At 33.0% G+C, this 16,110-nt stretch overlaps 2 protein-coding genes across 2 annotated transcripts in view; both read right to left on the minus strand.

Moving 5' to 3' along the window:
* Positions 1 to 6,597: 6,597 nt before the first annotated feature.
* LOC607460 (pancreatic alpha-amylase) lies at positions 6,598 to 13,793 on the minus strand. Its single transcript, XM_038541180.1, has 10 exons — positions 13,583 to 13,793; positions 13,114 to 13,260; positions 11,889 to 12,086; positions 11,282 to 11,512; positions 10,765 to 10,898; positions 9,890 to 10,012; positions 9,697 to 9,796; positions 8,009 to 8,127; positions 7,777 to 7,902; positions 6,598 to 6,825 (listed from the first exon to the last, which is right to left on the minus strand). Exons 1-10 carry the CDS (start codon positions 13,748 to 13,750, stop codon positions 6,636 to 6,638), a joined length of 1,536 nt encoding a protein of 511 aa, XP_038397108.1. The 5' UTR covers positions 13,751 to 13,793; the 3' UTR covers positions 6,598 to 6,635.
* RNPC3 (RNA binding region (RNP1, RRM) containing 3) overlaps positions 13,127 to 16,110 on the minus strand; it is a 94,432-nt gene continuing 91,448 nt past the window's right edge. The window contains exons 17-18 of the mRNA XM_038541174.1: positions 13,583 to 13,795; positions 13,127 to 13,260 (exon numbers count right to left, since the gene is read on the minus strand). The gene's annotated coding sequence lies outside the window, so the exon portion shown is untranslated. The remainder of the gene's footprint in view (positions 13,261 to 13,582; positions 13,796 to 16,110) is intronic.

The raw sequence follows: 16,110 nt of genomic DNA on the forward strand, positions 1-16,110 counted from the left end.
AGCTCTTATAGCACATGTAAGATGGCAATATACAAAGCCGAGGCTGAAGTTTCTGATAGAAGAATTCCCACAGATCTTATATAGGACCTAGAACTGAATTAGACACTATACTCAAAGACAAGGATTTTCTGTCAACTAACTTTCAGAAAATGACGCATCACTTGAACCTGGCAAAATTTCAGATTAGAATGGATGTTCTTTCTGTTCTAATTCCAATGTTTTGTGGGAATTTTTTTCTCCTTTTTTTCAGTTAGACTGTAGAAGAGTATCAAGTTACTAACCCTCAGCATTAAGAGACACACTTTTACTAAAGAGATGAAGAATGTGCATTTAATCAGAAAGAGTGGTTAGTGTATTATATACAATTTCTCATTCAGTACACCAAACTGAAAAAAGTAGCTATTACTATTGTTTTACAGATGAGGAAACTGAGGTTCAGAGAGGTGATTTTAAAATGTTCCATTGAATTAATTATGAAAATATAATTATTTCATGACTCAAAAGAAATCCTTAAAATTATCAAAGAAAAATATTGAGTTGGGTTTGACAGATTTGCAATTTAGGGAAATAATAAATATCACCTTTTATTCTAATGTAAGTCATGCTGAACCTAACCTCTTTCAACACAACTATTTCTACCTAAATAGGTTGTATGAGGGGCTGGCTCCAAGCCATACTTTCCCCTCACCCTGGACTTTGTGTTCAAGGGCAGAAAGAGCAAACACACTATGTATTTGCCCATCTGTTCCATTTCATGTGAAAGAAGTTTAAAGGTTTTTTATATATTACTTTACCTTCGTTTTTTAAGTTATGTTTTTATCGGGGATCTTAGAAGATTATTTCTAAAACCTTAGGATTTTCTGCAACAAATTGTAAGCTGTATCTGACATATCTAGATTTTTCTGCTTTATATGTACGTGTGGTGTGTGTGTGTGTGTGTGTGTGTGTGTGTGTGTGTGTGTAGATACTTGCAAGGGCAAAAGAAACAGAAGAAAAACTGAGGCTAACTCAGGTAAACTAGCCCTGACTTAAGCCCTTGAAATTTTTTCCAGCCATTCCAAATTGGAATAAGGAATTTGCTTTAACATATACATAAGAACAAAATACAAATGTTACAAAACTTTGGTTTAAATACTCATAGAGATTTTTCTATCCTTTGCACAAACTGTCTCATTCGTTTCTTTACACAACAGAAAGTGATTTCTTTAGAGGTTTGATTGGTTGAACGTAAGTGTCTTTTTGGAAGCTTTTATCATCTATTGGTCCAATATCTAGATACACTTCATTTCGGGGTTTAATAATAATAATGATACTAATAATCATAATGTTGAGATTACTCTGGAAGGGGACTGAGTTTGTCTCAATCATTCTCTCTGATCATATTCTATGATAATGTTTAGTGGTTTCACTTTGACTTGCAGGTGAAAGCCTAATCATAAACAAGGATTCTTCAACATACTTTCCCTTCCATGAGAAGAGAAATAACTCAGTATTCACAGAGTTCCTTGAATACATAAAATGAAATATCTAAATGAAGAATCTGTTAACAAACTCTTAAGTATAAGAAATCACTAAGGACACAGTGTAAATGGGTTTAAAATGTATTATATCCAGACCAATGTGGGATCATTTTTCCTGTTTTAAGAATATTGTGTTGACATAAGAGGGGCATAGCTTACAAAAATTTGACTACTCTTACAATTTACATCCCGAAAATATGATGGGATTTTGCCAAAGTACTTAACTTCTCCATGATGTTGTTTCCAACTCATAGAGAAATACTGACAACATTGTATATATTTAAAGTGCATGATGTGATGCTTTGATATACATTGTGAAATGATTACCAAGATTAAGTTAATTACCACATTCATCACTTCACATAATTAACTTTTTTTGTTTGTGAGAACTATTAAGATCTATTCTCAGAAAATTTCAAGTAATACAAGACCATATCACCATCTCTAGTCAGTTTGCTGCACATTAGAAGCTTAGAACTTCCTCATAACTAGAAGCTGATATCATGTACCCTACATCTCATTCTCTGTCATCATTTCCACTTTCTGTGAGTTCAGCTTTACTTGCTTTTTAGATTTCACATATAAGTGACATCATACAGTATGTGTCTGCCTGGTTTATTTCACTTAGCATAATGGCCTCCAGGTTCATACATGTTGTCACAAATTACAGAATTTTATTCCTTCCTATGATTAAATACTATTCCATTGTATAAAAAATACATTTTATTTACCCACTTATCTGTTGACATTTAGACTGCTTCTGTATCTTGACTATTACAAATAATGCTGAAATGAACATGGGAGGGCACATATCAGCCAAAATTGTGACTTCATTTCCTTCAGATATAGAGCCAGGAGTGAGATTTCTGGGTCATATGGTAGTTTTATTTTTAATTTTTTGAGTAACCTCCATACTGTTTTCCATAACGGCTGTACCGGTTTACCTTCTTAAGACCAGTATACAATGAATCCCTTTCTTCATATCCTTGCTAACATTTGTTATCTTTTCAACAATAGACATCCTAATAGGTGTAAAGTGACATATCATTATGATTTTGTTTTGCATTTCTCTGATGATTACTGATGTGGAACACCTTTTTATGAACCTATGGGCCATTTGTACATCTTCTTTGCAAAAATGTCTCTTCAGGTCTTTCACCCATTTTAAAAATGGTTATTGTTATTATTGCTTTTGAGTTGTAAGAGTTCCTTATATTTTTTAAATACTAACCTCTTGTCGGATATATGGTTTGCAAATATTTTCTCCCATTTTGTTGTCTTTTTATCTTATTGACTATATCCCTTGCTATGCTGAAGCTTTTTAGTTTGATGTAGTCTCACTTACTTATTTTTGCTTTTCTTGTCTGTACTCTTAGTGTTATTATTCAAAGACCAATGTCGTAAAGCTTCTTCTTTATGTTTTCTTCTAGGAGGAGTTTTATGGTATCAGGTTCTACATTTAAGTCTTTAATTCATTTCTAATTCATTTTTGTGGGTGTTGTAAGACGGGGTCCAGTTTCACTCTTCTGCATATGGATATAGTTTTTTCAGCACCATTTATTGAAGAGAGCATCTTTTCCCTATTGTGTGTTTTTGGCACTCTTCTCAAAGATTTGTTGACTGTATATACATGGATTTATTTTGGGGCTCTGTATTCTATTCCACTGGTCTATGTGTGTGTGGTTTTATGGCAGTACCACACCGTTTTGATTACTATACATTTGAAGTATAGTTTGAAATGAGAAAGTATGATGCCTCCAGCTTTGTTTGGGTTTATCAAGATTGCCTTAGCTATTTGGAATCTTTTGTGGTTTCTTATGAATTTCAGGATTTTTTTCTATTTCTTGGAAAGGTGTCATTGGAATTTTGATGGCAATTGTATTGAATTAATACACCTTTTGGGGTAGTATGGACATTTCAACATCATTTTTTTTTCTAATCCAAGAACACAGGAAATCGTTCTTTTGTTTGTATCTTCTTCATTTTCTTCATTAATGTCTTATAGTTTTCAGTGTATAGATCTTTCATCTCCTTGGTTCAATTTATCCCTATGTATTTGTTTTCCAGGACATTATAACTGAGATTGCTTTCTTAATTTTTTGTTTTAATAGTTCATTGTTAATGTATTGAAATAACTAATATTTGCATGTTTATTTTGTATCTGGCAACTTACTAAATTTATTAGTTCTAACAGTTACTTTGTGGAGTCTTCAGGAGTTTCCATAAATAAGATTATGTCATCTGCAAACTGAGAAAATTTTACTTAATACTTTCTGATTTGGATGTCTTTTATTTTTATATCTTGCCTAATTTCTCTGGTAAGGACTTCTAGTAGTATGTTGAATAGAAAGGATGAGAATGGGCATCTTTGTCTTTTTCCTAATTTTAGAGGGAAAACTTTCAGCTTTTCACCATTGAGCATGTTAGCTGTGTACTTGTCATATGTGGCCTTTATTATGTTGAGATACATTCCTTTATTACCTAATTATTGAGAGATTTTATCACAAGTTGTTTAATTTTGTCAAAAACGTTTTTGATTCCGTTGAAATTCCATGACATTTAGGACTTAATACATCAGGGTTAAAAGGAATTAATTTAATTTGAGAAGAAATGGGGAGGAAATGAGAAGAATCACTAGCATTCTTTTTCAAATATTGATATATTTCTTCTTTTCTTTCATTATCTCAATTTATTTCACAAATAATTATTGAGCTCTTACATAACATGTACCAAACAGTATCTTGACTCAGGGTTCAATGAAAAACAAAATAGACACTGTCTCATAGTACAATGATGGTGATAAAAACAAAAGTACAGAAAGTCATGGCATAACAGGAGGACTTGACATAATACTGCTAAATGTCCATGGTGAAGAGGGCTTTGAACTAAGATTTGAATGATGAACAGTAGTTCATCAGAAGAGATGAAAAAACACTTTCCAAGTAGAAGAAGCAGAATGTTCCTTAAGTTGAAGTTGAGGAGATTAAAGAGGCTTGGTGAGTAACTAAAACATTAGTATAAAAAAAAATAAAAAAAATAAAAAATAAAATAAAATAAAACATTAGTATGGCTCAAAAAAAGTTAAGGATGAAAGTTTTGTGAGGGGAGGCTTCAGATACAGACAAATCTTAGAATGCTGCTATGAATTTTGGTTTTTTAACTTAAGACTTTTGGTCTTTTGATAGAATTTTGGGAAAGTGGTAGTGGTGGTGCTAGTGGTGGATTTCTGATGTGAGATCACTCCAACTGCATGATAGAGACTGGGATGGTGGGAGAAAGGGCAAAGTAATTCTGATGCTGCAGTCAGACTGTCTGTAATCAATAGAACATGAAGCTCTGGTGGTCTGGTATAGTAAAAGTTAAGATTTCAACTAACAGAAATCTCTGATGTTTCATGCTCCTGGGCAAGCTCTAATAAAAATACTGTTAATCCCATGATAGAACCTCTTTTTAATTTTCCTAGCTTATGTTCCTAATGTTTATCTTCTCCTCCCTTGCTGGGAACTGAGATGTCATTACTCTCCACTATTTACCTGAGTAAATCATTACCATCATGATAAATAAAATAAAATAAAATATCCCATCATTACCTGAGTATCACGGACATCCTACTCCCCTGCGAACCACCAGGAAGTTCTTCTTTTTTTTTCTTTTTTAAAGATTTTACTTATATTAGATTTTACTTATATGAGAAAGAGAGCACGAGTGGGTGGGAGACGAGAGGAAATGGGAGAAGCAGACTCCCTGCTGAGCAGGAGCCTGACTTAGGGCTTGATCCTAGGACCCTGGAAACATAATCTGGGATGGTGACCTCAGCCAAAACTTAACTGCTTGAGCCACCAAAGCACCTCCCACCAGGAAATTCTTAAAGGAGTTCTTTAGGTACAATCTTTTATTAAAAAAAAAAAAAAAAGCATGTAAAAAATAATAAAATAAAAGCATGTAATTCTGATATTTTACAAAACTGGTAGAGAATGCCAGCCCCTGGCTTGTGATTACTCTCCCTGTTTTCATTCTACAATGTATTTGTTATAAGCACTAAAGTCTGGATTTAAGGTGGGCACCCGTGATCTTTTTCTCATAATAATGGAGGTAAAGTAAGAGACTTTTGTCATTTAATAAAAGGATAAATAGTGGCAATTGAGAGAAAAAATGATAGAAATATTTGGATGGTAAAATAAAAATATGATGTTTGATTGGATCTAAGAGATATAATAGAAGGGGGTTTCAAAGATGAGACTCAGATTTCTTACTTGCAGAACTGAATGAATGATGATGCCAAGCATAAGAAAAACTACTGAGAGTTATGAGATCCAGATGAGATCCTTACCAAATTTCGTATTTAAGGTCATAGTGAAGAAGGATGAACAAGTAGAGGATTAGAAAGAAAATCTAGACCAAGTGGTATGATGAAAGCCCCAAATAATTACATCCATCCATACTGGGGGTTAAGAAATGGAACAAAAAAAACCCTTACATCAACATCAACTTAAAGACATTACAAGGAGAGAAAAAATACAGATAAAATAGAAGATTCCTATGAGTTCCCTATAATTATATTTATAATATATATTATAAATATAATTATATATATAATTATATTTATATATATTATAAATATAATTATATATAATTATATCCCTATAATTAAGAATCATACCTTGCATGATTTTATTTTATTTATTAACTGATTGACCATAAAAGGGTTCTCACAAAGTGAAATCACTCACATGTTATAGCCCTGTATGGCAATTATTAAATCAACTATCCCTCACTAATTGTTAGAAACAGTTGATGGAAGAAATAACATAAATACATATTGGGAAATTGTATAAATGGCAATAAACATACTAGTTAACATACATCTCTGAATTCTTAGAAATTCCCTTGACAAATAAGTCATCAAGAGTCTTCTAAAATATATCATGATGTTAATTGTAGCTATCTTATAATTATATAGTTATAAGTGATCTTTATGCCTTTCTCAGTTTTTCGACTTGATTACTTACAGCTTTTATCAAAAATTAATGAACTATAATAATATATACATACACACAAAAGAAAGAGATACACTTGGTTATTGCTTTGAGTACGTGTATGTATTTATTTCAAATTTTACAGTTTAGATTCAGCATGAATTGCAATAAATGGATCTTCAGCCGAGTTACTAATAGAAAAATGAGCATTCCCATCCCCAGAAATATAGATTTTAATTCCTGTACAATTGCCGTCAATTTTATCTCCAGAAATAACATCACAATATGTGCCAGCAGGAAGACCAGTTTGCAGAGTTAAAGATAATGGCCTGAAAAATAAAATTTAAGATTTAACTTCAATTCAGTACAATTAAAAGCAAGAATTCAGACTACCTCTAAAAGCTTAAGTTTGTGCAATAGAACTCTAAGCAGTCAAAGCCTCAGTGAGAAGAAAATACAAAGACCTCTCCAGCAGATGTGAACAATTTACAAGCTAATGGTAATCTTACAGAAGACTTAGCAAATCCCTAGTTGACAGTGAATATCATCACAAAATTATAGTTTTAGAACTTCAGTGAAGATTTGAACGAATTATCACCCTTAGATAAAAGCACTTCCTTTTAATATTTTAAATTTGTCAGCTGCTTGCAAAGACATCTCCTAAGCCATAGTTTTATATATAAGGGAATCAATATACTAGAAGCAAAGGATGTGAATATACCAATGAAAGTAAGAAGTATCAGAACTAAAACTTGAAAACTCCTGATGTGAATCCCTGACCAACCCTAAGATACATGTTCTTTAAACAATGCCTCAAAAAATACATCATTCATCAGAGAGACAGGGAAGTGAAAAAAGGAGACAAAAGAACCAGCTACAAGAGTACTTGGAAAAAGAGCTAAACAAATGTACTTCAGTATTGAGGTAGTATTTTTCCAACATTTCAAAATGGAATGGGGGCTATAAGACATGTTCTTCTAGTGATTTCACACCCTTCATATGAACTACTCTGCGTATTTTGTGTGGGGTATATATACAGGTGAGTCTATACGTGTGCCTCATATATGTACATGATATGCCAGGATGCACATATCTCCACTTAGAACACAGAGCCCTTATGAATAAGAGCCATTTTCATTTTTCTTCTGATTTCTGTGTTTTCTTAATCCACTGACTAAAGAATTTTTCAGATATGAAAAAAAATAAATGTGCAAGAAGAGAAAGTAGTAAACCAAGAACATGTTAGAATAAAACGTTATTTCTAATTGATATCTACTTACCAGTCATCATTGTTAAAGACAATGAACCCTTTGTTTCCTCTTCCAAAAGCTACTTGGTTGCTACCATTATCCCACCAGTTTGTAAAAGGTTGTCCATCAACTACATTACGGAACATAACCATGTTTCTAAAAATAAAATACAACATAAAATGCTTATGAATACATCAACAGCTTAAAATAAAATGTTAAGAATGTTTATTAGTAGAGGACATCTCTAAATAAGAATTCCCACCTTATTTGACGCCATCGATGTTCACAGACCCAATCATTACCACAAGTAGTATCTGGATTAATAGTAACTTCTTTAATTATCCCATTATTATTTGGTGGCCCATACCAATCATTAACATCCTGAAGTAAAAAGAAAAAAAGAAAAAGTTTAAAAAGCTCAGATTTTTGACATTTCACATATTTGTCTATTTCTTCTCCAGTACACCAAAACCAGTATGTCTTGTATCTCTGCATTGTCTTCATTTAGAATGTAACTCCCTCAGCATTGTTACAGCATTTTGCCAAGTCCTCGCTATTTATCCCCAATTTCTCATTCTCTAGTACCATATTTTAAGGGCAAGATTTTTTAATACACTTTAATTTTCTTTCTAAGAAATTGCCATGGAATTCTTAATATCACTGTCAGCAGTGCAATGATAATGAAATGGCAGACTTCAGTGTCAGAAACAGCAGAATGAAAACAAAGATTCTATTACCATTAGTTAAGAAAACTTAGTTGATATACATAACTTCTCTGTGCCTAATTTTCTTCTCCTGTAAAATGGGGATAATGCATAGTTGCTATAAAAATTAAATGATAGGGCAGCCTAGGTGGCTCAGCGGTTTAGCGCCTGCCTTCAGCCCAGGGCCTGATCCTGGGGACCTGGGATCAAGTCCCACTTCGGGCTGCCTGCATGGAGCCTGCTTCTCCCTCTGCCTGTGTCTCTGCCTCTCTTTCTCTGTGTGTCTCTCATGAATAAATAAATAACATCTTTTAAAAAAATTAAATGATATATGTGAAAATGCCTTGAATGTGACAATTGCTAAATAAGTATTCAATTCTTTCAGTCTTCTTTCTGGATAAATGTGCTAATCAATACATCACAATATTCTAAAAAAAAAAACAATATTCTTTACTAAACTGATCAGAGGTTTAATATTGTGCTTTTCTGATTGATACTTTTAACAACAGTCACAGAAAAAAATGGAAGAAACTATGTAAATATCAGTCTGGTTTATGCTGAAAAGCATTTTTTACTTTATGTAAGAAGTTGCTGTACAATGCTGCATGTGAATTCTTCAATTAAAAAAATTTTCCATTAAATTTCCAAATACATTCACAGTTTTATTTCTTAGTTCCCTTATAAAATTGCTACTCAATACCACATATAATACCCCAAATAATCTCCTCATCTTTACTTTTCCCAAAATAGTCTCAAATTTCTTCAATACATCTATTTTCCTTCCTCTTATAAGATATTTACCCTATTTAACCCCAGTTCAATCGAATAATTTCTTTCCATTCCATATTACTTTTTTCCAAAGTATTTAACAAATATTTTTATTGTTCATATTATGGGCAGGTACTGTTTTAAGTTATTTCAACGTGTTAATTTGTAATCCTTATATCAACCCTATGAGGTAGGTACTTATGAAAAATACATATTTTTCTTACTATATCCTTACTTTTAAGCTTTTCTTTGGGGTGGGTGTATGTTTATCATATTTCTGATATAGTTTGCATACTCTTTGATAACAGAGACAATGAATTTTAATTCTTTAATATCTACTGCATTGCTAAAAGCATTCCTGTATCAGGTTTACACTTCAATATTTGATAAGTAGTAAATATAATAGCATCATGGTACAATTACAACACTTTCTTTTCTCTCTTGAGAAACAAACATGTTAGATAACACCAAAACTTACTTTTCCATTTTCAAAGTATCTTGGCCAACGGAAGCTTGACATTACTCGTGTAAATCCATATGGATGAGCAAGCATAAATCCAACTCCCATTTTGTACAGTCTAAAAGTTACAAAATGATACCATCATAGAAGTAAACAGTATGTTTAGTATCATTAAAAGGTAGATTAAAAAGGGGGGCACTTTGTTTCCTACCTAGAGTCCCAGAACGTAAGAATAGATGCTCCTCCAGCTCCATGTCCTCGTTGATTGTCGTGGTTATCCACAAAGACAAGTGCTCTATCAGAAGGCATGAAACCCCATCCTTCTCCCCAGTTCCTATTAAAACACACATAAACACACAAACATGTATTCTTTCCCAGTAGCTTTAGGGTAACCTAAATGTATATTTATTTTGGCAGAGCAGGCCCAAATGAAATTCTCTAATTAAATGATTATTCTATAAGAGTTTAAAAATATATATATAAACTATATATAGATATATTATGCATTCCATGTATGAATATATGTATGAATTACTTCGATTATATTCATATTACAGTTATAAGATTTATGCTATAAAAAGTCCTTTTAGAGATTTCAGTATAATTTAGAAAAAACTTCAGAATTTATCAACATCCATATCATAGCATACAGAATAGAATACTGGGATTAAAAGCAAGTTTCAATATTATATTGCTATAATATAAATAGTCTAATATTTGAAAATAATTAATTGATAATACTCATAAATTGAATAGTATAACCACATTGTAGGTTATGCTTTATAAATGACACGATCATTTTAATAACAATGTGGCCTTCACATTATATGCAAACATTAGTAATCTAAAATAGTTATATAATACACAGATTAAAGTCTCTAGGTTATGATTGGGGTTTCCAGACATCCTCATGATTGACAAGCTAAATAATAAAGATGATAAATTTGAATTTTGGGAAGTTTAACCCTTGTTACTATTCATTGAATCCTTAAAAGTTCTAAATAAGTTCCTAAGATAACGGAGATTGAGATAATAAGACTAATACATCTGTGAAATAATTTAAAAGACAAAACATATCTCGTTTACTTTAAGTAAGCCATCTTTTCTCCATTCCATTTGCGCAGAACTGTGCCTAGTTTTGCACCATACTTGAATTCCGTCACACGGCCATTTCCAAAGTACTCTTGGCTTTTAATTGGCTCACCACCCAGATCAATTACCTAGTAGAAATACAGGGGAGAGATTATCTTAAATAAAAACTTTAAAGACTTTTCACCAGGAACGCCTGAGTGGCTCAGCAGTTTAGTGCCTGCCTTCAGCCCAGGATGTGATCCTGGAGTTCCCAGATCGAGTCCCACCTTGGGATCCCTGCATGGAGCCTGCTTCTCCCTCTGCCTGTGTCTCTGCCTCTCTCTGTGCCTCTCATGAATAAATAAATAAAATCTTAAAAAAAAAAAAAGAATTCAAGAACACTATTCTATATAAATGATTCAGCCATTAAACAACAGAATTATATTTTAATTAAATCCACTATTTTCTAAGGAATTAAGTGATATTATTTTATGTACATATGAAATATAGATACATATATGTATTAATGTACCTCCTGGTAAATGAAAGGTTTACTTCCTCCAGGGAACCACCTTGTATTTAGATTATGCAGTTTATCCAAAACCGCCTTCATGTCTCCAGGCCACATGTGCTTGGAAGCATCAATTCTGAACCCTGCTACACCAATGTCAATGAGGTGGTTTAGATATTCAGCAATCTTGGAACGCACATAATCTTTCTCCAGTGCAAGATCAAGAAGACCAACCAGACGACAATCTCTGACCTATGAAGGCAAAAATTTTGTGATTGATACACAAAACATCATCTTTACTTGAGAATCCATTTCATTATGCGTTCATTTATTCATTAACAGATATTTCTGTAGTGCTTCCTTGCATTGGCACCTGGAGATACTGACATTCTAGTATGGACATACCTTTGAAATATTTTCTAGTATAAAAATGGAGTATGTAGGAAATAAATTAGAAGAGCTTTTCAACTGGGACAAATTAAATTGGGAAAAATGTTTTAAATATTGATTTCTATTTTCCTAGGAATCTACTCCAGTATGTAAAATGATGATCGATAAACTACATGTAAATAATTAAAGGTACAGATAGCTCTTTATTCGCATCACTGTGGTTTTTAAATTTAATTACCTGATACGGATCATTATAGTTTTCAATGTCTCCACTTCCAGTTTTACATTTACCATCATTAAAATCCCAACCAGAGAATGGGACCGCTGGAAAATCTCTGTTTCCAGGGTTGAAGTAACTTCCACAAGTACTGCTTGTTCCTGCACTCACAGCATTCCCACACATATGATTAATTACAGCATCCACATAAATATAGACCTGAAAAACAAAGTTTCTATTTGTTTGACTCATAGAAAGGTAGAAATTTATAGTATTATTGACTAAAGTTTATGGAATGAGGGATCCCTGGGTGGCGCAGCGGTTTGGCGCGGGCCTTTGGCCCAGGGCGCGATCCTGGAGACCCGGGATCGAATCCCACGTAGGGCTCCCGGTGCATGGAGCCTGCTTCTCCCTCTGCCTATGTCTCTGCCTCTCTCTCTCTCTCTGTGACTATCATAAATAAATAAAAATTAAAAAAAAAAAAGTTTATGGAATGATAATCACACTCCAAAATAGGTCTTTGCTATTTTTTAACTTATCTTCTTAGTAAACCAAAAGTCAAGCATGAAGGGAAATCAATATGAACTAAATGCCTATCTGCTTTCTACCATCTTGGTAAAATATTTACATATATGATAAACTGATAGAACTAAAGCTACCAGGCAAACAGCCTTTTTAGGGAGAGGTAGGAATCAGCTGAGGCAAGAAAGAGTAGTAGTTTTTAAAATTTCCATGCATTATCCTAGAATGCTAGTCTCTATTATCTACTTAACATCTGAACTTAATTATTGTCTCTTATGCTCTTCATCAAAAATGATTTAACTATATATCATCAATTAAAGAATATAACTATACACCTATGGGGAAGAAGACTCAGAAATGATAGGTGGAGATACAAGTCACATAAAAATTACAAGCAAATATTGCACCTGGAATTTCCAACTCCTAACTAGGAAAGTATTCCCCAGAAATGTGTATAGTTATGGGGTTCAAAGTTGATACTTTCTTTATAAATAAGCTCAGCTTGAAACTTCGATTTAAATTTCCTTTAGTAGATAAATAGCACATATACAAAAGTTTACAAAAGCTGAACATAAGGTAACAATTAAGCTTTAGTTATGGCTTAAGTGTAAAGTAAACTAAACTAAAATAAAATAAATATGGAAAACATTCTGCTAAAGAGTAACAGGAGACAGGAGACATTGTTTTCCTGAATATTTTTTAAAGGAAACTTTAATTCACTTACACCAACATTGTTACACCGAGTCACCATGTCTTTGAATTCATCTTCATTTCCTGATCTTGTGCACAACTTGTAGCTAATTGGTTGGTATCTTTCCCACCAAGGTCTTGAAGGGTTATTAATCACAACATTTTCATTGGGTGGAGAAATCTATAAATAAAAAAATCTTAATAAGTATCAAATTATGGGTTAGTTTATATCATCAGATTACTCTAGAAACTCATCAATAATCTAAAATTATTTCTGAATTTTTGCATATACAGCTACATTTTTAACAACCACATGAAAATATTAACAGCATACTGGAAATGTCCTGCCAAAGAAAGGTTATATCAGGAATGAAACATAAAGTTGTCAACAATACTACATTTCTTTTGTCCTCAGTAAAATGCTCCAGCTTCACAGATACAAATCATAATACCATTTCCTCTAAGTATAGCAAACTGCAATTTATGCTCTGAACAATACTCACCTGAACCCCTCCAAATCCTCTTGGAGCTAAGTATCGTTCGCATTCAAGAGCAATGTCAGCCCAGCGCCACTCAAACAGATGGACAATAGATGTCCGTCCAGGTTTGGTATTTGGGGCATACTGAGCCCAGCAGAACCCAATGACTGAAAGCAATAGAAAGAACTTCATTTTGCTTTGAGTTGGTAGTATTCTTCCCAGGAACTATTTATCTTCCTGTAAGAGACATATTTTACTAAGTAAATGTTACCATGAATAAATACATAGAGCACAAAGTGTTTATTCATAATCAGAAAAAGGATTATCAATAATAATATTAACAGGTGAAGAATATCTATAAAGAACTTTCCAGAAAAATAATCTAAGTGACCTTTTAGACTTAATGTTTTCCTTATTGAGGGAATATTAACCTTTTTAAACATCTGGCAGTTTATATATAAAGAATCCTTAATCATGTATTACTTAATTAGGATTAACTTTTATTTCTGAAGTCTTTCACTAATAGAAGGAAAATCACAATTAAAGCCAACTGAATTTATGGTCAAAACTTTGCCTTAACTATTTGTAACCATTATAATGTTTCACTTTCAAAAAGAAACAGGATATTCAATACAGTTCTGTTTTTATACCACCAAGTCTCATTTTTAGTTATTGAAGTTTCTACTTTACAATTTAAGAAACTATTGGAAAGTTGAATGCCCACGAATTGAGGAAACACCCTTTCCCCACCCTCATCAAATCATGTACTTAATGCAATGGCTATAGTGTAGATTGTTTTGTGTTTTTTTTTTTCCTTTTAGCTAAATACCTCTTTTACTACCTTATAAGATACTAAATTGATGAATTCACACACTGCTTCATTCTTAATCTAAGTAAAAGCCTATAAAAGAGAATAATTGTATGGGGGGGGACTTCATGCATTAAGTCAACAAGCATTAACTGAATGCTGCTTTTTGCTTAAGCATTCAGATGATATTTGGGATACAGTGATGAATAAGACAGGAATCATATTCTCAAAGAGCTTACGTTCTATTGTGGAAAGAAATTATATGAGCGCTAGATATCCCTCATCACCAAGGAAATACAAATCAAAACTGCAATGAAATATCACCTCACACCTGCCAGAATGGCTAAAATTAACCACACAAGAAACAACAAGTGTTGGTCAGGAGGTGGAGAAAGGGGAAACCTCTTACACTGTTTTTGGGAATAAAAACAGGTGCAACCACTGTGGAAAACAGTTTGGAAATTCCTCAAACAGTTAAAAATAGAGCTACCTTGTGATCCAGCAATTGCACCACTAGGTATTTACCCAAAGTATAAAAAATACTAATTCAAAGGGACACATGAACTTCTATATTGATAGCAGCATTATCAACAATAGCCAAACTCTGTGGAAAAAGTCTAAACATCCATCAAATGATGAATGGGTAAAGAAGTGGTATAGATGATAGATAGATAGATAGATAGATAGATAGATAGATAGATAGATGATAGATAGATAGAGATATGAGGAAAGATATGGATATGGATAGATATATATATATCTCCAGCCTAAAAAGAATGAAATCTTGCCATTTGTAACAATGTGGTTGGAACTAGAATGTATCATGCAAGTGAAATAAGTCAGAGAAAGACAAATATATGATTGTACTTGCATGTAGAATTTAAGAAACAAAACAGATGAATACAGGGGAAGGAAAGGAAAAATAAAATAAGTTAAAAACAGGGGGGAGTCACCTTAATGGACTATATATTTAAAAGAACAAACTAAAGAGGGGAGATGGGTGGGGATTGGGTTAAGTGGGTGATGGGTTTTTAAAAGAACACATATTGGGATGATGACTGTGTGTTATATGTAAGTGATCAATCACTAAATCCTGCTCCAGTACTACACTATATGTTAGCTAACTTGAATTTAAATAAAATTTTAAAAAATGAAATCCTGCCATTTGCAACAACATGTTGCAAGGGTGTATTATGCTAAATAAATTAAGTCAGAAAAAGACAAATACCATATAATTTCACTCATAAGTGGAATTTAAGGAATAAAACAGATGAACATATGAGAGAGGAAAAAAAAGAGGGGCGAGGAAACCAAACCCTAAGAGACCCTTAATGATAGACAACAAACTGAGGGTTGACGGAAGTGAGTGTGGGATGGGCTAGAAGGATAATGGTAATTAAGGAGGGCACTTTTTATGATGAGCACTGGGTGTTGCATGTAAGTGATGAAATGCTGAATTCTGCTCCTAAAACCAATATTGCATTATATGTTAACTAACTAGGGGATCCCTGGGTGGTGCAGCGGTTTAGCGCCTGCCTTTGGCCCAGGGCGCGATCCTGGAGACCCGGGATCGAATCCCACGTCGGGCTCCCGGTGCATGGAGCCTGCTTCTCCCTCTGCCTATGTCTCTGCCTCTCTCTCTCTGTGTGTGACTATTATAAATAAAAATAAAATAAAATAAAAAATATAGGTTAACTAACTAGAATTTAAGTAAAAATTTGGAAAAAAAGAAAATATATGAGTA

This window comes from Canis lupus, chromosome 6 (assembly GCF_011100685.1).
Source record: "Canis lupus familiaris isolate Mischka breed German Shepherd chromosome 6, alternate assembly UU_Cfam_GSD_1.0, whole genome shotgun sequence".
Taxonomy (NCBI): Eukaryota; Metazoa; Chordata; class Mammalia; order Carnivora; family Canidae; genus Canis; species Canis lupus.